Genomic DNA, 24325 nt, shown 5'->3' with positions numbered 1-24325 from the left:
ATGTAAAACAAGACAGTTGGATTGTATGTCTTTGATATTGGATTTCTGTTTGTGTTGCTAAAATTCAGTTAGTTCTAACCTGTAAGGTGGAACCTTTACTTGTGATCAAGTCTACATCTAAGATTTAGAAACTGGGGAGCACAACCTGTACTAACCTGGACCCAATCCTATATGAGTCCTGCCCTATTCAACAGTATGCAGTGCTATTGGATAAAGTGGTTCTCTTTTTAAAACTCCTAAATTTAAAATGACACCTCTTCCCAAGACCATCTCTGTGCTTTATGAACTACCCCAATTACTGACAGCAATTTTCAACAACAGGCAAACTTACTAATGTTTATACAGCTGATTTCAAGCTAGACATTCATCCCGTTGTTCTATTGTGTAAGTCATTGGTAATAGGTACAAATGGGCTGCATTAAATTTAAATTAAACCTATCGGGGGGGGGGATATATATATGAGAGAGGTTTAAATTAATTTAGTATGTGTGTGTGTATATGTGTGTATAGATCCCATTGGTTCAGTACTGGGATCTTTCATAATTCATAGTACCCTTTCTATATTATTATTTATCTTTTTTTGGAAATGATAGCTTTTGAGAGAGCAAAGTAAATGTTTCACCTTACAAGAGTGCCAGACACTAAATAGGGATGTATGTGCATGTGTGTATTATATACCCTTTTAACTACGCTATTCAGAAAAAGCCAAGCCACAGCAGGCAGTGAGAGAAACTGTTTTGAAGCATGGTCAGTGGCTTTTTCCTTAACATTTTCTTGTTGGAGTTAAAATTAAGCCAAAGATCTTACTTTTAGGTTCTAGTAAATTTTATAATTGTGGGATAATGAAGAATCTTAAACCTATTGAAGTAGAGCCAACTTATGCTATTTGCAGTAATGTAATGAAAGGGTATATAATAAATAGGGGTGTATTAAAACTGGTTATTCTGCTGGTCCCTCTTTCTTTGATCCTTTTGTTCTTGCTGCTTTGTTCCTGTTTTGAACAAAGTAATAAGCAGTTCTAAATGAGAGTAAGGGGAACATTGTAGTCTCTTCCTAAAGATAATACAGAAAAAGTCTTTTGCTAGAATATGTGCTCTGTCTGTGTACATCTGCCCTGTGGTAGCAAGTATTTCAGCCATGTGAAATTCTACTTGCCTGGAGTACCAGACAAATAACCTATTAGCTTTTTCATTATGATCATTTTCATCTTTGTGTATGTAAGGAATGGCAAATAGATCTGATATTTGGGTTGGTAAATTTTCATGACAGTTTTGCAAGGCTGGAATATTAAATAGCATTTGCTACGTGTTAAATGGTGCTGTTTGTTTATGTTGAGGGGTGGGTGGGTGTGTGTGTGTAGCCTGAAATGATGAGTTCCATACACAGATAAGAAGGGATTCAGTACCAGACTCCAAAACATGGTACATAAGCAGAGTACACCCAGTTTTAACCCCCCCCCCCCCAATATTTTAAATGTGATTTTGCTATTATATAACGCCTTGGTGCGTCTTGTATGATTGTGATGTTATAATGCTGCACAACTGTGTCTGTTTTAGAGCACTCTGAATTTATTTAATCTCTTTTTTTGTGCTTGTAGGAACTGCTAACAGCAACAATAATAATTGTCTTTATACTGTGGGCCTGCCACAGCTAGCCTTTAGACTCTGAATCTTTTCTAGTCTGGAATTAATTTTCAGTTTTGTATTGTAAATTGTTTTCAATTTTTTTAATTTTATATTTAAACTTTGTTTAAAAAAAAAAAAGAAGCAGGTGGCATTACATTACATTAATAACAGTGCATTGTTACTTTGATGTGATTAGTGGACCATGGCGTTATATAATACCAAAACAGATTTAAAACCGAGCATAGTATATTATTTACAATTTGAGCACCCAGTTAACCTCCAGTGTTTTGATGCATACCATGCCAAAATACTGACGGTTTTTCAGTGATAAAGATTATACTATGTGTAGCTTGGATTTTTCTCAAAAAAAAAAGGTATTTGCTATTAATATTTATTATACATCTCCTCGTGTTGATTATTACAGTTGTAGCTGTCTTGATCAAACAGGCAGCTACCACACCATTTAACCTTAAATTTCTTTTATCTAATTCTTTGCCTATAAAGATTCCCCTGCCCCCTCCAAAAAAAAAGTTGCTGCCTTTTTTTTCTTTTTTTTTCTTTTGGTTTTTTTTTTTGTTTTTGTTTTTGTTTTTTTTTGTTTGTTTGTTTGTTGTTTTTTTTTAGATTGTTAATAACTCATTCATAGTAATTGTAGTCTGAAAAAGCTGCTGGTGGAGAGCTGAGAGTCCGTCTTCCCCTTCAGCGCATTTTCCAGAGAGCATCAGACAGAATGTCCAAAACTTACATAAAGTTCTAGCTTTGTCATAACCAGTTCTACTGTCTCCAAATGCCAAGGGATGGGGGAGGAGTAACTTCAGAATCAGTGAAGCACCTGAAGTTGCTTTTCATTGTGTTGTGGGACTTGGATACACGTCTTTCAGAAAAATTGCCAATTTTTGAAGTATTATTAACCCTTACCCAAATTTTACTGAAGATAAATGTTATCGCAGCCTCCCAAAATAAAGGAATTTCATTACCAGTTCAGGTTAATGTAACTGTAAACTTTTAACAAGTTAGCTTCAGGCACCCTAATTCCACAAAAAGTTGTTCTTTCTTAAAATGTGTAGTGTATTCTTGTCTTCTATCACCATTTGTGTGGCACTATTTCCAGAAAGTCTCCAAATATCTCTCTACTCTTGCTTTTATTTAGTACCACCCTTCCCAAGGCCTATCCTGTTGGTCGGTGCAAGTGATTGTCATTGCTGCAGTTTTCTTTTTAAAAAGAAATGTTCAGCTAAAATTGGGGGAGGCAGGGGATTTCGTCATTCTTTTATTTGGAGGTGTACAAAATTTTGAGCACAAACCCCTTGTTATTGAGCCTTTTGTAGTTCACACTTAAAATCTAACTTTTTTCACTACAGTCACCTGTTTAGAGATTCTTGAGCTAGAAGACAGTAAGCATGTTTCCAGCAAATGTAATCTCTGAAAATGGATTTAAAGAACAGCCAGTGCCACAGATCCCTTTTTAGTAAAAGAGCTGTCTTCAGCAGAAGCCTCAAGACTGCCAACTTTTAAATATAAATATTAAAAAATTTTGTATTTTCAAATACAGTTTATACCTGCTTTTCATTATGCGCCTTTTAAAGCACTGCATTGAACCTTATAAGTTTAGACTGTCTTTAATGGAGGCTCTGAATTAAATCCATAAAACCAGAATTGCCAAGTTTTGTTCATGAGTCTGAAGATCTTCTGGACTTTGTACTTTTTTTTCTTCCTCTAGTCCTGCCTCATGTCTTCCCCTTTGTCTACTCTGATCTTGCTGGTCATATGAAAAAGCTGTTGTCAGTATGCTCTTCTTCCTTTACACACTGCTCTGCCTGCAACACCTGGCAAGCCAGCTGAGCAGAGGCCCAGGTCCCATAGATATGCATACCACTTTATAGACATAAGGTGGCACTGGAAGGGAAGTTTAGGTAGCTCTTCACTGCTAAAGAAATGAATTTTTAAGAGGGATTTACATAAATAAAGTACTGCCTCCTGGGTGTGTAGTTTCTTCTCACTCCACTTCGCCATGCATTACAAATAAAATGGGCAAGGCTGAATGAGAAAACTAGTGCTAGCATGGAGCACTTGCACAATATAGTTGGTCAGAGAAGGTGATCGTTACTGGGTTTCATCTTCAGCCTCTTATTTTTCTCCTGCTTCTCCCTTTTATTTCTTCCTCTACCTTTACGTTCCTTCTCTTTTTATTTTCCCTTTACTTTTATTATCCTGTCTTGCCTCTTTGTCTTCTTGCTTGCCCATACTTCTCCTATGCAGTTCCACCTGGCATTACTAATATTGTTCAAATGACTCCACAGTAGACCTCGAAGGAAAACTTACTAGTCTGGAGAGCTTCACTTTGCCATGAATTGATTTATTTCACCACACCAATTTGAAAAAGCAAACATATAAACTGTCTGAATAAGACCTGGAAAAGACAGTATAAAGATTACTTTCCACAAGGCTTTTATTTTGCTTACTGAATCCCTGTAATTGTTTTTTAAAAGAAGTCATATTCAAGAAGACCTTTTATATTAATTTTAAGGACATAACATATTGTCAGTTAAGTTCATAAACTAGGAAAAGGTTCCTTTAAATAGAAATTGAGAAAATGTTAACCGTACTAGTATAAAACGATTATTATAATCAGCCAAAATCAAATGTTTTCTTCTAAACTCTGTGGAAAGGGCATTATTACAGAAGCAAATATAGGACCATTAGATATTAAAAGATACCAAGTTCTCATGATGTAAAATGTCTGAGTAGACCATAGAAACACAAATTTCAAAAAGTGCCAGTTATAATTTGAATAGTTCATTTCTGTTCTGTTTTGTTGTGAAGATGAATAGGCAGCAGTGCTTTCGGAGAGGGATTCAAGAAAGTAGATGTAGCAGAGTGGATCTGTTGCTGTTAAAGAAGACCATAAAGCTTTTCAAGTTCGGTCACTTTTAGCTTTGATGCTCATGGGGTCTCACATAGAGTGTTTCCTTTATTCTGTTATATGCCACAGATCACAGTGATCCAGGTCCCCTTACCCACTTCTTATTCAAAACACATTCCTTCAATTAAAAAGGTGGAGGGTGGGGTCAAGTAATACAAGATATTTCCTTGAAAAAACAGGAAAATATTTCTTCTCCCCCAAGAACTTGGCCACGATAGTCTGGTTTGAAGTAGTCAAAGTTCCTTACAGTCTCTCCATCCCATTCCTATCACATTGTAAAAGTGACGATCCTCCTTGAACGATTGACCAACTGGCCATTCCATTTGTGAAAATATCCTATTTTGTATTAGGCAGAAGGTTTCGTCATTTGTGAAGAAATTACACTTCACTTTACAAAAGCAGTATGAATTGGCGCTTAGATAGCTGATTCCTCAAATCTTATGAGTTAGTGCTTGGATATCTGATTCCTTATATGTTCTATATTGCTTATTTTTTCTGGATTCAGGAACTCTGCAAGAACCTGGAAATTTTATGCCACCTAGGTAGAGTTAAGTAATACTTCACCGCCGTCCTCCCTCTCTCCCTCCCCCTCCACTTGTCAACTCAGTTTAGCAACTCCTGCTTTAGAGGATCACATACAAACTGGAGTGGTATAGACAACAGGTGTGTATGGCACACCATACCTGAGCGCTCAGTAAAAGGGACCAATAGAAGGGAGGCAGGGGGAGTTGAGTTTCTGGTGGTGTGGAATGGGGGACAGGATGCTGTGGCAAGAGGATATGTCAGGTGTCATCACCATGAACCAAGTTAATTTACCTGTGGCACTGCAGGTGCCACCAAATTCTGGGCTTTGGAGAGTTATTCGCAATATAAAACCAGTAGTTGTGAGGCCAGGGAAGGGTCCTGGCAGTGACACATCTCGTAGCAGCATTTTGTTCCCGTTCTGTTCCGTATGGCCAGAGACTCAAGCCCCCTTGTCTCGACTCCAGTGCCCAGAGTACAAACTTTTATCAGGTACACCTTTGGGGACATTTGAGGAAAGGGAAGAGCTCAACTTGTGGCACGCCAGTACAAAAGGTTGGTCACCACTCACTGCTCTAAAGAATCAAAATCCTGATCCTGGTAACAACAGACAATAACGGACACTCATCACTTCAGGTGAGACCGTAGACAGGCAACTGTGGTGCTAAACTCTTTTTTTGGTCTTTCCTTTGAGGGAAATGATCTTTTGGGATATTCTGCACAAGACTAAAAGGTGTAACCAAAAGTTTGTCCAGGTGCTATACAACTATACAGTTGGTCCATTAAAAGATACAGTATCACCAAAAAATCCTTGCCTCATACTTTTCCTGGACTGTCACAGCTACAACAACACTCTAGTCCTACTAGATTTGTGAGGAAAAGTTGGAAGAACTGGCATTATTTAGTCTGGAGAAGAGACATCTAAGGGGATTTGATGGCAGTCTTCAGATATTTGAAGGATAATTGTAAAGAGGGGGTGATAGATTGTTTTCTGCACCTGCAGGAAACAGAACAAGAAATAATGGTCTTAAATTGCAACAAGGGAAATTTAGGTTGGATACGAGCAAGAACTTTAACTATGAGGTTGGCTGAAATAGATTACCTGGAGAAATGACATCTGCATCCTAGTTAGTTTTAAAAAATGGGTAAAATAAATAAATAGTTAATGTTTAGATAGGGATGGATGATCCTGCCTTGAACATGGCATTGGCTCCTGAGGTCCCTTCCTGTGATACTATGATTAGAATTTATTCCCAGTTCTGGTCTTTCAAACTCCCCAAATTCAACTTTGCAAGTGTGTTAGCTGAATAGCATAGGTTAAGTTGGCCTCCCAAGACTCTTTCTGTGCTAGTTCCTTTCTCTTCTCTAGAGGTTTATCTAAGGATCTTAAATTCATTAGGGCAGAAGGACTGAAAGAAAATCACTTCAAACTGATAAATCTGTAAACTATATTGGGGTTAAGCATTTTAGTTTTCTTCTTCCTTTGACTCCTTAGTGACTCCCCTTTCTCCTTCCTCTCAGAAAAGAATTAGTTAACAGGGATAATGCATTATCTGCCTTCCATCTCCTCACAGTTGAAGGGAATCTCTTCTCTCTTTCATGCTAATCAAATAATCAGGGGAAAAGTATTGTGTCTAAACCCTCAGATGAGTTGATCAATTCATTTGATAAAGAAAACTCCAGGTGGAAATCCTTCTATTATAAGTCACAGAGCAGAAGAATTCAATGGTCAACAAATCCATTTAGGTACACAGAAATCTGATGGGATTCTAGGTTGCTCTTCCTTTGCCCTCAGCAGAAAAAATTTCTTCCTCAGATTTAGTCTTGGTTCATGTAGGATTTTCACAAAGATGTTAGCAGTAACAGTGGCAGTCTTCAGGGAAAGCAATATCCAGGTCATGCATAAAGAAAACAACTGTGTGTGTGTGTTCTTGTTTGACAGCACTGACTATTTTTCACCTTCTCGGACTTGTTGACATTTCAACTGGCAATACATGAAACTCTGTCCCATACCACTTATTTTATGTTCATTCTTCAATAAAATCAATTATGGTCGCACTTGGCCCATATGTCCCAAAGAAGTTGGGAGTTAGCTTGGTTCCTGAATCCGTAGCTGTTTTAATATACTCCAGAAACATATCTGTATGCCACCTACATAAACCAAGACGATTCAAAAGCTTTCAGGAGGCTTAAAGAACCAGGAGTTCACATCACAGACTACATCTCCAAACGTGTGTGTAGAGATCTCGAAAGATGTACTTTACTGCATTTCCTGTCATGGATAAAAAGGCCTGAATATCCAAGGAAAGCCCTTTGATTCAGAGGCTAGTCATCTCTGTTCTAGCAATACTCTAGAGCAATGGTTTTTCAACCGGTGGTCTGCAGACCCCATGAGGGACCAGCAGACTATCTCTAAGGGTTGGCAGAAATGGGTAAAATAAATAAATGACTGATCAATCAAAAGATGGCTATGATCAATCAAAAGTATGTGACTACTCACACTTTACAATTCACAGGGGTCTGCACCTCCATTCAATTTTTTTTAGAGGTCCACAAATGAAAAAAAGGTTGACGACTCCACTGCTGGAGAGTATTATAGCATTGAGCCTTCATGAAGGTCAAAAAAGTTGTTTTGTTCATTATCTTTAAAAGGGTGATTCCAAATTGCTCCACATCTGTAGGTCAGTTCAACATTATAACATTGTTAAAAACGAAAGTAATAAAAAGACTGTAGAATGCTGTTCACATTTATAGTTGTCTAATTGGCATGCCCTATAAACCTACAGATCCCTATGCAGTTTTTCCCTTTCTCATTGTGAAGTTAATTACATTGGAGACAAACTGAACTGCTTATTCCAATATGTTTTCTGGTGGTTAAAACCACTCTGCCACTGCTCTTGTTTCCTTGTAGCATCACCAAAGCTTCCTATAATTTCTCCGGACAATGTAGTCTGCTGTGACTTTTGTAGTAGAACACTGAGATTCTTATATGGAAAGTCCCACATTAATATACAGTATATAGTAAAAAAAACTCAGTCTTCTACCAGCAGTCTTGTTACTACATCATACCAACATTTTAAAATTATTTAAATAATATTGTATTGCGCACCAATTATTCTGTTCCTTCTGCCCACTCCTTGGGAATTAAATTCCGGTTTCCTTCTGCCCGTTATCATTACACCCTCTCTAAGCAGAGTGCTTCAGTTTTGAGCTGCTTTTTATTTAAAGTTCAGTCTGCACACCTTCTTTGTGTTCCCTGGAGTTGCCTTTGCAAAATGCAGGAGTTTTGTCTTTCAGAGTGGAAAGGTCGCAGGAAGTGATTCTGGAGGTGTCATAGATCTCACACTGGATGATGAAGATGATGGCTCTTCCCAAGGTAAGTTTAAAGGCACACTTTTATCAAGGAGAAAAAATTGCTACTCTTAGTATTTCATCCCATTGATACTGAAGGATAATCCAGAGAAACAAGTACCTACTGCCTTTTGGAGGATTATACATCAGTCTTAGGGAGGGGCAGGGGATGATGACAGGGAAACTATAACAGTGTTATTCTCTGGTGGCACCAGAGCTGCTCAGAACTCTTCATTGCTCTCTCTTAAGGAAGCATGCGTGCACTTACAACTTTTAAACTCAGGTAATTGTGAAAAGATTTGAGCCACAATCTGGAATTATATATAAGGATTGTGTATGGGGGGGATTCCTAGCTTTCAGGAGAATGTCTCTATAATTAAAGATTTTAAATAAATTGCACTTAGCAGGAAACCAGATGCTTAAGCCAGTTAGAATGAACATTTTGAATTGTATGGGACTCAAAGGTATACTGTTTGTTGAAATCTGGTCACTGAAAAGTCAGTTTTCTCGAGACATCTGCACTATTATTGCTACACTAAAAAGATTTTACATAGGGGGTTTTTGGGGACTTTCATCTTACCTTAGTGTGTTTCCCCTCTGTTTTTAGAAAGTATTAAAAATATAGTAGTATTTCCTTGAATAAAAGAGCAGTATTATGTTAGCATCAGAAAGGATTCAAGTGATGGAAAAGTATGGGGCCAAGTGTAATAAAAAATCATGCAACTTCTCTTTGGCTTCATTTACACCAACAAATTCCATAGCTATAATTCATCACCACTGCTGGAAATACTAGAAGCTGTAGCATAGGAGGTTAGAACTTTTTACTGCTGTCATCACTGAATCTTGGTTTTCAATTAAAAAGATAGTTAACACTTGTGCAGTCAAATTAATAAACTAACAAAAATACCAAAGAAGACAAATAGGGTTTGGGGAGACGTTTGTTGTACAGTAGATCAGATGACTGTGACAACCAGCTCTAATATGTTTTTTTACCAGTAAAAGGTAACTTTACACCAAAGAAACACCTAGATAACTTTTTTCACAACTTCTTTCAATCTGGCCATTTGGCTTTACAATCTATTTATTTTGTAAGAGCCCATCTTATCTTCAGTAACTAAAAGGATTATAGGAATCTTCCAAAAGAAAAAAATGGTATATATTTCCAGGCCCAGTTATAAACTACCTTCTGGACTGTATATTAATATATACTCTACCTTCAGGAGCTGCAGAGTCTGTTGTGACTGTTAAAGAGCCCTCCAACTTCATCTTTAGCTCTCTATAATCTGTCTGCAGATTTATTATTACATGCTATAGGTTCTAAGTCCTCTGACACATCTCTTGATTCCTCTTCCAAGTGAAATGATGTTTTCACGAGTGGACAGATGTAGGTGATGCTGGGTTAAAGTTAGAGGTATTTTGTGCTTTTTCTGTAGTTCTTAGGTCATTTACATGTAACAATTAGAATGTAACCGCCCTTTTGAAACGTTCCCCCTTTGAAACAGCTCAAAATGTACATGAGTCTGCAACCTCTGTCTCCTGTTGCTTGCTGTCAGAACTCCTAATGGAACATGTATGCACCTCTCGGGGAAGGCAAAAAAAATTTCTTGTGGTTTTACACTTTCCAATAAGAATATTCCTATAACTCAGGAAGAGTGTAGAAGGAAGTAATTCTTTACTTAAGCAAAAAAAAAAGTTGGCACTTCTTATAGCCTCCCTTTAATACATTCTTCTTATAGCTTATCTTTTGTACAATCAAGACTAGTCTTCAGCAAAAAGATGTTTTTCCCAGTTATCAGGGATAGATCCCTAAGTAGACTCAATTATTGAAAACTCTATTAAGGAGGGTTTCCAATGGTTAGCTGTTGCGTTACAGGTCAGTTTTCTATGCGTTTTCTTAGTTCATCTTACCTATTCATTATACCACATTTATTATTACCCTGTAAAGATGAGACCATAGAGGGAATTGAGTAAGATTGTGAAAGATGAAAATGAATCTTATCAAATGGCAGTCACAAACTTTTAATTGACAAAAGATCGGCCACCTTTTTAAATTTGGTTTATTCAGTGCCAGAACAGATGATGTTTTCTCAAGAGTTCCAGAAATTCTGCCCAAAGTGATCACTTTTTAGTCTAAATGAAATTAAGGAAGTTGTGGAAAGGGCAAAAGACTCAGGTGGGAAGTCACTTCAGTGTTCTGTGCCTTCGTTTCCTTGTGTGTAGAGTGAAGACGGTTACCTATGAAAAATGCTGAAAAAGTGCTAAATATTACTATTTGTTTCCCAGATATGACAGAGAAGATTATCGTGTCTAATTGAAATGACAGTGTATAATTTATCTGCTTACATTATAATCAGCTAATCAAAGTTCTTCATTGCTATTTTAATCTAAATCTGATCAAAGGTGGACACAGGCAGCTGATGGTTATGGTTCATTGATGTCATCCTTACTTAAGGAGTGTGGGGACTATAGCTAAGTGGTTTTCTGTCTGGATCAAATGCTTCATGGTTAGACCTTCCTATAAAGGCTTCTTAATGTAGTAGTTTTGAAACCTATGGAGTTCCAGCCCTGTCTGTTTTGTGACGGGCTGTTTCCTTTAAAAAGGACACAGTAGATGCTTCTCCCTATGAGAGTTGCCTGACCTTGAGTACACTTTCAGTATACCTAGTGTTCTCTGCTGGGAACGTACCAGATGTGAGGAGGACGCTCTGTATTCTGATGAGACCTTCATGGACTGTTTCTGACCCTGAAGTGAGCCCTTGTATCCTCCTAGTAGACAAGTGAGCATCATCCAGTATCCTGTATAGTAGGTAAGCAAAACCAAAGCTTGGCACAGACAGATCTGGTGCCAGCAGTTTCAGCATCAAAGCTGGGTCCAACGTCAATAGCACCAAAGCCACCATAAACACTTCTGTTGTCAGTCCATCGCTAAAGGAGGAGGATGCTGTGAACTAAGATGCAAACAGTCCACCCAGTGGTCTGTGTATGCCCCTAAAGAAGATCCTGTAAATGCTCTGAAGTAAATCTGTTGAGTCCTACATACCACTGAGGGCTAGAGTAAGGAAGAAGTTAGTGGCACATAGGAGCCCATGGGTACCAGTTCCAACTCTAGCAAGGCATTGGTGTCATTGTTCTCCCCTGGACTCCACCTCTGTGATAGACATCAAAAACAGCCAGTGTGTACCATACTGCCTGTCTCTGCCATTACAGACATTGGTACTGAGAGCATCATGCTCTTTTTGCCCCATACCTAAAGAGGATCTGTGCCTCCTCGCTATTGTTGAGGTATACACCCTTGCCATCCTTAGGTAGAAAACTCTTCCCTGAGGTCAGCAGTTGACACCACAGTGAAATCTGCTAGGTTTCCCTAAAGGGCTCAGCTGCCCAGTGGTGTGTCAGACCTGACACGACTGGTCAGTATCCAGCAAACCATCTGTACTTTAGTGATATTCTGTTGTGACCCAGTTGAAATTGACGGTATTCTCTATCAAGAAGTTGGTCTCCATCTCACTTGAAGAGAAAGAGACGACTCTCCCAATCATTGATTCTGGTTCCTGACACCAGAGTAACTGGCATTAATTAACTGGCAGGAAGAACTGGCATTAATTATCACATTATCTCTCATCTTCATTTCCTGATAAAGCAGTATCTTTGGCTTTAGTATCAGCGTGTGATGACTTCAAATTCTTCCAGGAGTTCCTTATGAGGGTTCCTGGGATTCCAGAGACAAAAACATCAGTGATTGACCTGATGAGCTGTTTTGCAACCTTTCAGCTTCTCATCTAGTCAGGATTGTCCTCTCAGTAAATGAGAGACTCAGTAGATACCAAAGATCTTCAACTCCATCCTGCTCATAAGGCCTTTGATTTTCCTTTCTGAATTTATCCAGTCAGTTTCTGCATATCATACTCTACTACAGTCATACTCAGTTTTCTCACATACAGAGGTATCAGATCCCTCAGGGACCTCCTTCATATTTACTCTTTAATTAGAAATATTTCCCCCTCATGAATCTCAACACTATTTTTCTGACACTCATAAAGCATGTCTTTGAAACTTCCCTAATGTTTTGTACACAACTGTATCGTAAAGATGGCCATCGCCTCAGGATGGCAAGCCAGTAATCCCTGAGCCTTCATGCCACCGTCACCTTCCGTATACTTTTAGGACGACAGGATGGTATTGGGACCACATCTCCAATTCGTCCCGAAAGTGGTCTCAGAATTCCACCCAAACCACTTTATCTTGCTGGTTGTCTTCCCAAAACTGCACTCAAGGCTGGGAGAAAAGCTGTGCAGATTCTGGCTATTTCCCAAACGTTGCTATGTCGCATTGATAGTCCTCAGTCTTTCTAGTTGTCTCATTGTCTTTTTTGCACTATTTTCAGGACATTTAAAGGCTAAACCACCTTGCTGGAGAATCTCAGTGGTTCAGCTAATGAATTTCCAGTCATTTCATGAGCTTCTTCCTCCAAACCTGTTCTGTCAGAATATCTACTGCTCGAGGGATGTGCCAACCTCAGAAAACTGCAAAATGGAGCAACCTCAGCAGAATCCTGTTAAATGTTTTGCCCTGGCAGTGCCAACTTTGGGGGAACAGTACTGTAATCATTTTTTTAACTGACTGAAGCTTAAACTCCCTCCTTTCACCATCCTGCAAGTCTGATACAACTGGCTCACCAGAGATAAACACTCAAAGAAAGATCTGCTCTCTTATAGTAATGGATGGGTCTTTGTGATGATATAATCAATGTGGATTCCACATTCCATTTCAATTTTACGTATCCTCAGTAACACAAGCTTTGAATTCAAGGGAACAGAGAAGGGTTACAGCTTGTATCCTCTTATAAAGGAGTAGGAAGCAGCATATGGGGCACATACAGATCAGACAGATCTGCAAGCTAAAAGTCCAGTCTCTCATACAGAGTTGCACTGGCACCTGCAGTGAGATCTCTACAGATTTTTACAACATCTCAAAGAACCCTTGTTAATGGAAGGCTACCATTGTGTCATTTTGTTTTGGTCCGTTAAATTGACAAACAGCAGCAGGCCAGTGCAATGAAGTGGAGGGTGCCAAAACTCTTCATTCTTTTGCTTCAACATGCTGTGAGAGAAGGGTCTGCACCAAAATGACTGCAGTACCTTACACCTCTTGCCACTAGTCCTACTTTAAAAAAAAAATCCCAAAAGAATTTTCACTTGCTTTAAGTATAGACGCCTCAGGCTTTCGATCATAGTGTGAACCTCTATAAGTCAGTTGCCCATCTGTTTCTTACCAGACCTAAGCTTCTCCTTGAAAAACACTATAGCAGAACAAGCTTCAGTGTTTAATAGACTCTGTCATTTTTGGACCTGTCTAGGCTCAGTGGCCAGGACCCAGGTACAGTGGTATCAGTCAGAAAGTGAATTGTTTTTTTTGGCAGAACTTAAACTCTGTTGCAGACTCTGGTTTGTGTTATTCACAAAGGACAAACACCTTTGAAAATTAGGAAATAGCAGTATTAGTAAACACAGCCTTAAAATTTTCAATTTTGTGAAAAGACAGCTGTATCTTGCTTCATTATCCTTCCAACTTAAATACTTCACAACCACAAAAATGAAGCAACATTACAAACATGTTTCTTGTTAGCACTTGTCTTCCTGCAGCAAAAAACAAACAACGCTTATAACAGCATTCTCTGCCAGTGAAACATCCTCAAATATGGTGTGCATTTTAACATCGTCGAGCTTTAACTGAATGTAATCAGGTGCCTTAGGAAAAACAAGTAAGATAATCTTCATATCCTTTAAATGAGAAAACCTGTTTGAAAATCTTTCAGCTCTTGGAAAGATATGTCTGATATTAAACAGTTCCTCCATTGGACACCTCCATAAAGTCATTCCTTTAACTAGGTCACTCCCACAATTCCAACACTCTTAGAGGGTGATATTCATATATCCTTTCCCTAAATTCCTGTATCTGGTATAGATTCCCGTTATCTCCTTATAAACAATTACTCCAAAAGTCTGAAATTTTGTTGTAAGATTCAAACCTGAAATTACAACATGGGAGGAATTTTCCAGCAGAGAGTATCACAACTTTGTTCCTGATTAGCCAGCTGCTGTTTTCTGGTCCTAAGTTCCAAAGAGATGGATCTGTCTGAGCTGGTGTGTGGACCAACAAAACCAAGTGAGAAAATAACGTTCTTTTCCTTTCATAAACCAGCTGATAGGACTGAGACCCACAGGCACTTCAGAATTTGTACATATTGTCAGGAAACATGATGAAAAAAATATGAGAGGAAGGTTGTCTACCATACAGTAGATTTCCTGTTAAACATAGCACTATGTTGGGGCTCTTAAAATGGAATTTCCATTTTCTTATGTTGACAGTACAGCTAAAATAGAGACTATATTGTAAGATGCATAGACTATCCAGAGAGAAATGCAGGCCTCCCAACAAGATTTCAAACCAATGTCATTAGTACTCACATTTGTATATTTTACTTAAGCATAGAGGATAATGTAGAAATCCTCATCGCTCTGGAAATAACTCAAGGATGCGATTATTCAGCTCCCTGCTCTCTGGGTCAGCTGAGGTTTTTTTTTCTCATGCATATAAGCTTGTCCCCCGGTCTAAGAATGGTGAAATCTAAATTAAGTAAGCAAGGGGTTTTAATGTTTCAACAAACATCTGACTCTTCTAAAAAAAAAAAAAAAAAAAAAAAAAAAGGAAATGCTGTCCAGAAATCCAGGTGTCTAGAAACAGAAGAGAAAATGTCATTAAGGGCACATCAGGAAATAGAATTCAATAGTGATAGCAAAGGTGCCTGATTCCTGAGTATGAACCATAACACTGAGATGTGACCGTGTTCTTTTACATGGGAGAACAAGTTGAAGGAAACCGAACTTCATATGAGGGGAGAAACCTATCTATGTTCATAGGAGTTTAGGCAGATAATTAGATAAATGGCAGCCTTTGATTTTATTATCTAAATAGTAGCCTTTAAACTAGTATTCTTTCTGTAGAGTTGACATGTACAAGAAACAAGTAAGCTAAGTGGTAGATAACTTTCCTGATACTGTTACATTGTCAACAAATGTACAAAGAGGAGGCAGATAGCCCATTTATTTCTGGGAACCCATGCATATTATGCTGCCATAGTACATGAAAATATTTGCAGACCATAACCTGCAAGTATGACTTCCATGAACTTACTTTGCCCCTTTTATCCAAGTTGAAGATTGTAGGGAGTAGTGGGAGGTGAAAAATTTAAAAAATATATATATGTGTATGGGTGTATAATTTTCTCTCCCTTTTTTTCTTCCTCTGTTTGCCTAAGAACTTCACGTTAGAACTCAGCTCATATTCCTACCTAGAATGTGCTGTGTATATAGACTGCCATTTAGATCCAAACTGTAAGTTGCTTAAACATTTTAAAAAATAATTGAATTCATAGTAACATTTGAGTCAGAGATTCCATAGGAAGAAATGGGGCTGGAAAGGATTTCCTGAGTCATCAAGTCCAGTTAACTACATCCATATGATCCCATACATAAATTTTTATCAGGCCACACCTTAAAATTAATTTGTTAGCTTTGCACCTAGGAGCCCTAGTCTTTTTTTGTTCAAGTATCAGTGTAGTAGGCGGTATACACGTATGGCAAAAAGGTGGTCCATGTTCAAGTGTTTCTATTGGAAGGCTGTTCCAGATTGGTTGTTCCCCGTTTTCGATAGTTTAAAAAGTTATTCTAGTTTCCAGCCCAATTTTATTCATGACCAGTTCATATAGCTTTGTTCTGTGCCAGGATTGGTCTTTAATTTAAATAGCTCATTCCCCTTCACCGACTCTGATATATCTATACTGTATAAAGCAATCAAGTTGCCTGTCAGCCTTTGCTTTGCTTTGCTCAAAGCAAATCCTTTTAGTATTCTTTACATAAGATGGATTCTTCATTCTCCTGATGGTCATCGAAGCCCTTCTCTGCACCTGTTTTAGTTTAAGTTTATCTTTGTGGCATATGGGTGAGTAGAACATATAGTATTTGAGATAAACGGTCTTACTGGCACCTTGTATAGTGGCATTTAGTTCTTCCCTGTGTCTGCTGAAATTAAGTAATCTGATATGAATCCTAAGGTAATAGTTATCTTTATCATAGATACATTGCATTAGTGGCTCAGTTACTCTTCACTCGAGTCTTTCTCCTCCTCAGTCATTTCCAAAACATAGTAGAATTCCTCGTTAGTCTTTAAATACGTGACCTTGCGTTTTGAGCTATTGAATTTCATCCTGTTCTTATTACTGTAATGCCAAGGTCGTCATCTTCTTCTTTTGTGATAATTCAGTTGTCCTCTGTGTTGGCTGTGCTGCCCAGCGTTGTTTCATCAGCTAGTTCCATTAACACATTTCTGCTTATTGTGTCAACATTAAATAAAGATGTTAAAGAAGATCAATCGCAAAACTAATCCTTTAGGAATTACCACAATTAATTCCTCTCCACCCCAGTTTTTCTGTTTTCAGAACTACCCATCATTGTCTTCCCTTTAGCTAGTTCCTTATCTACATTACAGTTCCTGTACTAATAATGATATTCTGCAGTTTAATAATTTCCCATGTGGTATTGTGTGCAGTATGTTAATGTAGTTGTGGGAGTTGAGTAGATACCCATTCTTTTACCAGACAAAGATGTTCAAATAGCATGGCTCAAGTAACTGATGCTACTGGTAAAACCTATCTTGTTTTTCACTTAACTCCATGTCTGCATTCTTTCCTTCAAACATTGTTCTTATTTTTGCTACTGAGATCAGGCCATAAACAGGTCTGTAGTTGAATTATTGTTTTTGCTTTCTTGGCTTTGTGCTATATTTTCTGTTTTCTAGCTACTCTTATTTGATAAATTTAATAAAAAATCATTGCTCAATAGACTTGGAGTTGCATACGCCCATTGTTACAATGTTCTGTGATAGAGAACAGTAATCTGTCGCAGGTTAACTCCATTAAGCACTGAGTTTTGCTTCCACTGTCAGTATGCTAATTTATGTTTAAACGCATGCACGTTTGGCTGCGGGTGCTGCTAGCTAAACCTGTTGTCTGAAGAGCAGTTGTGGTTTTTCCTCTCCAGGAATAATTTACAACAGAACATTCTTGAATCTGAACTGATCTCTTGATTTATCAATGACACTTGGGACTGCGCAGGAGCACAGTAAGCTCTTCTGCAGTTCTCTGACTTTCTCAAGCAAAGGTTAAGCATTCATAGGTTTTTTGATAAATGTGATGTACATGAAATGGGGATCAGAAAAGTAGTTCCCTTTGTACTTGTTCTTTTTCTAAAAATGTTTTTAACTATTCAGTTTAGGTACTGCAGGTACAAATTCACCTATTTTTCTGGTTTCAGTTTCTTTTATTTATTTGAGAGTTTACCCTTTTCACTTCTGTTACATAACTGCTATTTTTATTGTTCATAACCATTTGTTAATTTTATCATGCTGTATCTAGTTATTCTTACTATCAAAGTGAATTTCTTTTGTAGATTACTATAGCGGTTTTATTTATAAACTAGAATTTGGGTTGAATAAATCTATTTACTTTTAAATTTAATGACTGGGAAACTAAAATTTTAAGAGGCTTAGTTTGATTATTTTAATAAAACTGTGCAATTAATCTGAAGCACGTTGTCACAGAAATACCATCTTTTTACAAGCTGTTGTTTCTAGATAAGACTATTTGAAAAAGATTTGGGTTCTTAGTAATGGGATTTATAGACTTTCATCTCTAGCTCATTGGTTTCAGTACATCCATAACATCTAAATTCCTCACTATAACATGGCTGTCCACTGCCCTTTTTTGTGCAAATATTTAGCAATTTGATACCATTTTTGTAGTGAACTGGTGTAGCCCTCACCAATGGGCTGCCTTTCTGGAGAGAACAAAATAACTTCTTGATTGTGGGGAAATCTTTGGTTTTCTGTGCAAAAAGTTAACGTTTGAAAGTAGTCAAAAGATGTCTTAGGGCATAGACACACAAACAAGTTAGCACTAAGTAAGCAATGGCTTATAGGATGCCAGCCATACCTTGCTGTTATGCGAGGGCTAAGTTAATGAAGGCAGGCACACAGGCAGTTTCTGTGAAATAGTTCCTGTTTTTATGAAATAGATCTTCACCTTTGTTTGCCTTAAAGCACTTTCATTCTAAAACGGGGGCAGACAATTATTTTGGCTGGAGGGCTGCTTAACGAGTTTTGGTGAGGCGTCAAGGGCCGCAAGGGTGGCCCTGCTCCCTAACCCTTGACCTTTGCCACTGCGATCTCTCCCCTTGTCCAGGAAGTACTCCTTTTAGGGGTGGGGGTTTGCTTGTATATTGTGTGTGGAGGGGTAGGAGAGAAGGGTGTGGTTGGGGGGATATGTGTGGGCTGTGGGTATGGTGCAGGGGCAGTTGGAAGAGTGTGGGGGGGTTGGTGTGAGGTGTGTAGGTATGGTGTGGGGGGGTTGAGGTGTATATGTGGGGTGTGTGGTTGGGGAGTGGGGAAAATGACTGTTTCAGTGTCAGAGTGGGACTTTTGGAAGTAGGGGTTTGAGGGGGTGGGGGTGAATATGTGGAGAGGTGGGGGGGTGTGGTTGAGGTGTAGGGTGTATTTAGGGTATGGGTGCATGTCTGTGTATGTGGGGTGTGGGTATGGTGGGGGTCAGGGTGTGGGAGTATGTGTGTGGGATGTATGTGGTTGGGGGGTGTGGGACAGTTTGGTGTGTATGTGGGTATGGAGGGGGTAGGGGTGTTGGGTATGTGTGGGGTGTAGGTGGGTTGGGTGAGTGTGTGTGGGGGCTTCCCCCTGCCTGCTCTTTGTGATGTGGCTCAGCCCAGCCCCTCTGCAGGCGTGGGAGAGGGGAGGGGCTCGGCGCTGCCTGCCTGGCTTGCAGTGCGCTGCAAAGGGCAGGAAAGCAGCTCCTGGCTGGCACCAATAGAAGCCCCTGCGTGAGGGGAGGGGGGCAGGGAGCCGAGTCTGGCATCACGAGCTCTCTTAGTCTCTGTCCCACATCTGCCTGGCAGGGCTGCAGCCGAGCCTGTGCTGGCTCCTGCTGCCGTTGCTTTTCTCTCGGGTGCGTGCCTGGCAGAGCTGCACCAAGTGCACGCTGGCTTCTGCTGCTGCTCCCCCCCTCCTTTCTGTCCCTGCCTGCCCATCAGGACTTTGTGAGCAGCCAAGCTTCTTCGTCCCCGTCCCCCGTTCCCCCCCACCCCTACTCTCTCCTCCATCTACACACGCTCCTGCCCAGCCTGAGCAGGACCAGAGTGAGCTGCAGGCAGAGCCCACCCCGTTCCCCTCAACGCTGTAGCTTCCCCTTCCTACCTGCTGCCCAGAGCGCTGCAGCAGGGACAGGAGGAGGAGTTGCTGGAGGCTGGGGGAGCCCAGCCATTCCCTGGGCAGCAGCAACAGCAGGCACCCTGCTCAGAAGCTTTGCCTGCTGGCGGAGGAGGCTAGGAGCGCAGCATGCCCTGCCCCAGGCAGGACACGGCCCCTGGCAGAGTGCAGCAGGGGTAGCCGCAAGCAGGGCTGGATACAGTATATTGGTGGGTGCCTGCCTGCGGGCCCAATCCAATCAGCTGGTGGGCCGGATGTGGCCCGCGGGCCATTTTTTGCCCACCTGTTCTAAAAGGTTTCCATTCTTCGCTCACTGCTACTTTGTCCTTTGAGTAACATCGCCGAAACCTACTGAGTAGTCCAACTGTAGGAAAATAGTAAGATTGTAAATTCGTAATGTTTTTAATTGCATTTTTGTTCAAGTGGTCTTTAACAGTATTTTTGTACTGCCACAGAACAGCTTCTGAAGGGTACTGCTTAAGACTATTTGCTGTTGGTGTTAAAATTTATTAGGTCAAAACCAAGGTCAGATTTTTTGGTAAGGATTCTCTTTGCTTTGTTTCCTTAGAGCAGCTGTTTTATTTCATTGAAACCTCTTGGTAAGGCCATAAAAATAACTCTGAAGAGTGGAAACACTTTGAGTATTCTTCAGGTTTTGTGTTGGCCTGAAGCTTGAAACTAACAGTTTTTACTACCTTTTAATGGAGTTAATGTAGACCCTTGTCACCTTAAAAAGCATGTTGTTTCCTATCACCATTATGTACTGGTACTTTATTAAGAGCCTAGTACTGATTTTGTCTGATTCTTCGCATTTTAAAATTCTGGATGGGCTGTTGAAATAAGTGCTAGAAGCACACTTGTCAGTCCAGGTCTTTTGGGAGAACCATTAAAGCTTTCCTCGGCACGCTTGTTTATGTGGGGTTTTTGGCACTAGAAAACTCACTTTTTCATTGTAGCTGCCTCTCTCACCCCTCACACATCCCTCCCCCATCTGCTTACAGCATCCAAGACATCTAGGAGCAGATCAGATGTCTCCTCTCTTCCTCATTAGCCTTGTAGATGAAGGAATTGCAATATACTTCATTTTAACTTGCTTTTACTAAAGCCTGTAAGGGTGTTTTACTTGGTATGATTTCTCTGCATCCTCCAGCAGGGCAAGGTAAGCAGCATCTTGATGTAAGGAAGAGCATCATAATTTATATCATTCTTAGAAAAAAAAACATTGGAAGGAATTCTAAAAGAGAAATGCAGTTAAATTAATTTTGGGCTAAAAGGAATGAATTCAGTAGGAGAGAGCATGCATGTCAGCCAGTATTAGGAGTGGGGAAATTCTGAAGCATGATAACAGTTATTCAGCAAAGTACACCATGTCTTTACTGAATTAAAAAATAATGCATAATTGTTGAGTTGTGGAAGAGATTTTTCAGTTGGAGGTGGTTGAAAGATCACTGCTTGAGGTATTTAAACGTTGCAGGAGTAACATGAGTATAGGTTCTAGCCGTGTTGGTCTAAGGACAAAGGCAGACAAGGTTCTTTGGGTAAATCTGATATCTTTTATTAGACCAACTCCAGTAATTGGAAAAAATTCTTCTTTGCAAGCTTTTGGGCACTAACACTCTGTCAGGCTGAGGAAGCATCTGCAGTCGGTCTGTGCTCTTCTTGGATGAAATGAATAGTAAAGAAGCCAGAGGCTTCATGGGTTTTTGGCTCTGAACTGTCAGTGGACTGTCAAGCATTTTGTGGTGATAACAGAATGAAATATTTAGAGTCTCAGATCAGGATGACGAGTCAGGTCCTTAAGAGGATTTTTTTCATAATAGCTTGAAGAATGAAAATATGGAAGAGCCCCCACACTGGCAAGCATAGTGTGAGACTCTTTTTTTTTGCGATTCAAGAGAGGCAGGGAAAGTACCTAGAATGACCCGATGGCTTTTCAGATTCTGTTCGCTACTGTCTACAGTTTCATTCTGTTTTTGAAGCAGATGCCAAAAAGCAGAATCCATCAGGTGTGTCTGGAACGGGCCTATCCACCCAACCCGTGGCTCGCCCCTTGCAGCCTTTGCAGACGGCTCCTCTGCAGCAGACAGGTGTGCCAACAAGTGGACCTTCCCAGACCACCATACATGTACTACCTACAGGTAACTTCCTTTTGGATAGTTCTATGCATGTGGTAATTTGTCTTTTAACATTGTTGGCCATGTGAAAGGCAGCTGGAGAGGCCACTAAAAGGTATAAGTAGCTGTCCAAGGGAGGGGTGTTCAGGTACTAGGTACCCTACCAGCTGCAGGGTTTGAATAACTGAAAGAGCGACACCAGAATAACAAGTCCAACGACTTGCTGTCAGGCCCCTGGCAAACATTACACCTAAGATGTGATTAACCAAGCGTATGTCAAGACTCCAGTGTGCTCCTGAGGCTAGGAGTGCTAGTTAGCGGGTTGTCATTTGTGACTAGGAATACATGGGAGCCCTTGGCTCTTGTGCACTCCTGCAGGTGAGAGCACCAGTCAGCTGACCAGCTTTGCAAGCCGGGTGAACACCAGGCCCCCAGCTTGCTATATGGTGGTGCAGAGGGAGCCTGAGATCACAATCCAAGGCTCCCTCTGCATCAACAATAGCACATGATTTGTGAGATCAGGGATCAGATCCCAATTGTGCTTCCTGCCATGCATGTGTGGCATGGCAGCAGACACAGTTCTTTGGATTGCGGATGACTTTAATAATAGATTCTGTGGCTGCTGTGCAAGTCTTGACACTAAGGCAAGCTTATTCATCTTTACAGCATGACTCAAAGTCAAAAGGATGCAAAGGAAAAATGTCCAGTTAGCCACGAAATTGTTTGATTGCTGAGGGCTCTGCAGAAATCTATCTTGCTGACTCTCCTACTAGCCTGGCTTTCCCACAATAGCACTTGGAATCAGAATTTAACTAGTATTTTGAAGAAGAAGTGCAATTAGTAGTAAAGTGTGTCCATTTTGGAGTGTTTGCAGTCCTGCTAAAATTTTATTCTTTGGCCTCAACTTTACTTTTTGGGGTATCCTATAACGATTGCCTTTTTTTACCTAGAAATTACATGTATTTTGCCATTTCCAAATGTTAAGGAAATGACAAAAATATTTCAGTTTTGCTTAGACCATGATCTGCTATATCCTCTTAATCTCTTCCTAAAAACACATGCAACTAGTTGAGGTTCATAAAGACTGCTATTGCTTTGCTCAGCTCAGTCATTTAAGATGTCTGCATTCTGAAATGGGATCTCATTTTAATCTTTGACTCCAATTTGGGACTACTTCTAACTTCAGTGTGTGATGTCCTTTCTTCCCTGCCCCACCTCTTCCTCCCCTTCCTCCAGCTCCGACAACAGTGAATGTAACCCATCGTCCAGTGACTCAGACTGCTGCAAGGCTCCCTGTACCACGAGCTCCTGCTAACCACCAGGTGGTCTATACTACTCTTCCTGCACCTCCAGCTCCGAATCCTGTGAGAGGAGCTGTCATGCAGAGCCCTGGTTTAAGGCAGGTCAACCCACAGAGTGGAGGTAAGAGTCCCTTTTCATGTACATCTTTGTTCAGTGTATCTTGATAATATCAGATTTGTTTGCTTGGATTTTTTTAACAGTGCCATGCAAAGTTGTGGGATGAATTTTCAGTTTACAAAGACATGAGTGAATCTCGTGCCATTAAGACTATGCTTACTTGAAAGTACCCCTCATGCAAACATGTGGATGAGGGAAGGTTGAACTGGAGTCATTGCAGTCAGTGACACTCCCTTGCATGCACTTTGGGATGATTTGCCCAAACCATTTGTGAGCACGTAATGTAATTAAACATCTGGTTGGCTAGAGATTTCTGTTAAGATACCCTGACTGGGAAATAGGAAATCTTGTATTTCATAGATTTCATAGACATTAGGGCTGGAAGGGACCTCGGAAGATCATCGAGTCCAGCCCCCTGCCCAAAGGGCAGGAAGTCAGCCGGGGTCATAGGATCCCAGCAAGATAAGCATCCAGTTTCATCTTGAAGGTGTTCAATGAAGGCGCTTGAACCACCTCTGGTGGCAGGCTGTTCCAGACCTTGGGGGCTCGGACAGTAAAGAAATTCTTCCTTATGTCCAGCCTGAAACGATCTTGAAGTAGTTTGTGACCATTCGACCTCGTCATCCCTTGGGGCGCTCTGGTGAACAAACGTTCCCCCAGATGCTGGTGGTCACCCCTGATAAACTTGTAGGTGGCCATCAGATCACCCCTGAGCCTGCGCTTTTTCAGGCTAAAGAGCCCCAGGGCTCTCAGCCTGTCATCGTAGGGTCTGCTTCCCTGACCTCTGATCATGCGCGTGGCTCTTCTCTGGACTCTCTCAAGCTTCTCCACATCCTTTTTGAATTGTGGAGCCCAAAACTGGACACAGTACTCCAGCGGCGGCCTCACTAAGGCCGAGTACAGGGGGAGAATGACGTCCCGGGATTTGCTTGAGAAGCATCTATGGATGCAAGCCAGCGTTTTGGTCGCTTTACTAGCCGCCGCATCGCATTGCAGGCTCATGTTCATCTTGTGGTCAATGATGACCCCCAAGTCTCTTT

The 24325-nt window shown here is 40.3% G+C and overlaps 1 protein-coding gene across 9 annotated transcripts in view; it reads left to right on the top strand.

Moving 5' to 3' along the window:
• ATF7IP (activating transcription factor 7 interacting protein) overlaps positions 1-24325 on the top strand; it is a 159032-nt gene that overhangs the window by 119554 nt on the left and 15153 nt on the right. For 8 of the 9 annotated variants that reach the window (XM_014520217.2, XM_014520221.2, XM_025204800.1 and 5 more), the window contains 3 exons: positions 8368-8446; positions 21732-21890; positions 23103-23288. In XM_014520217.2, the coding sequence (XP_014375703.1) occupies positions 8368-8446; positions 21732-21890; positions 23103-23288 (424 nt within the window). The remainder of the gene's footprint in view (positions 1-8367; positions 8447-21731; positions 21891-23102; positions 23289-24325) is intronic. The other variant, XM_025204799.1, reaches the window with a different exon arrangement.

Source organism: Alligator sinensis, unplaced genomic scaffold, assembly GCF_000455745.1.
Source record: "Alligator sinensis unplaced genomic scaffold, ASM45574v1 scaffold166_1, whole genome shotgun sequence".
NCBI classification, from domain to species: domain Eukaryota; kingdom Metazoa; phylum Chordata; order Crocodylia; family Alligatoridae; genus Alligator; species Alligator sinensis.
The sequence above is the reverse complement of the archived record's forward strand: the minus strand, read 5'-3'. Positions and strand labels throughout refer to the sequence as shown.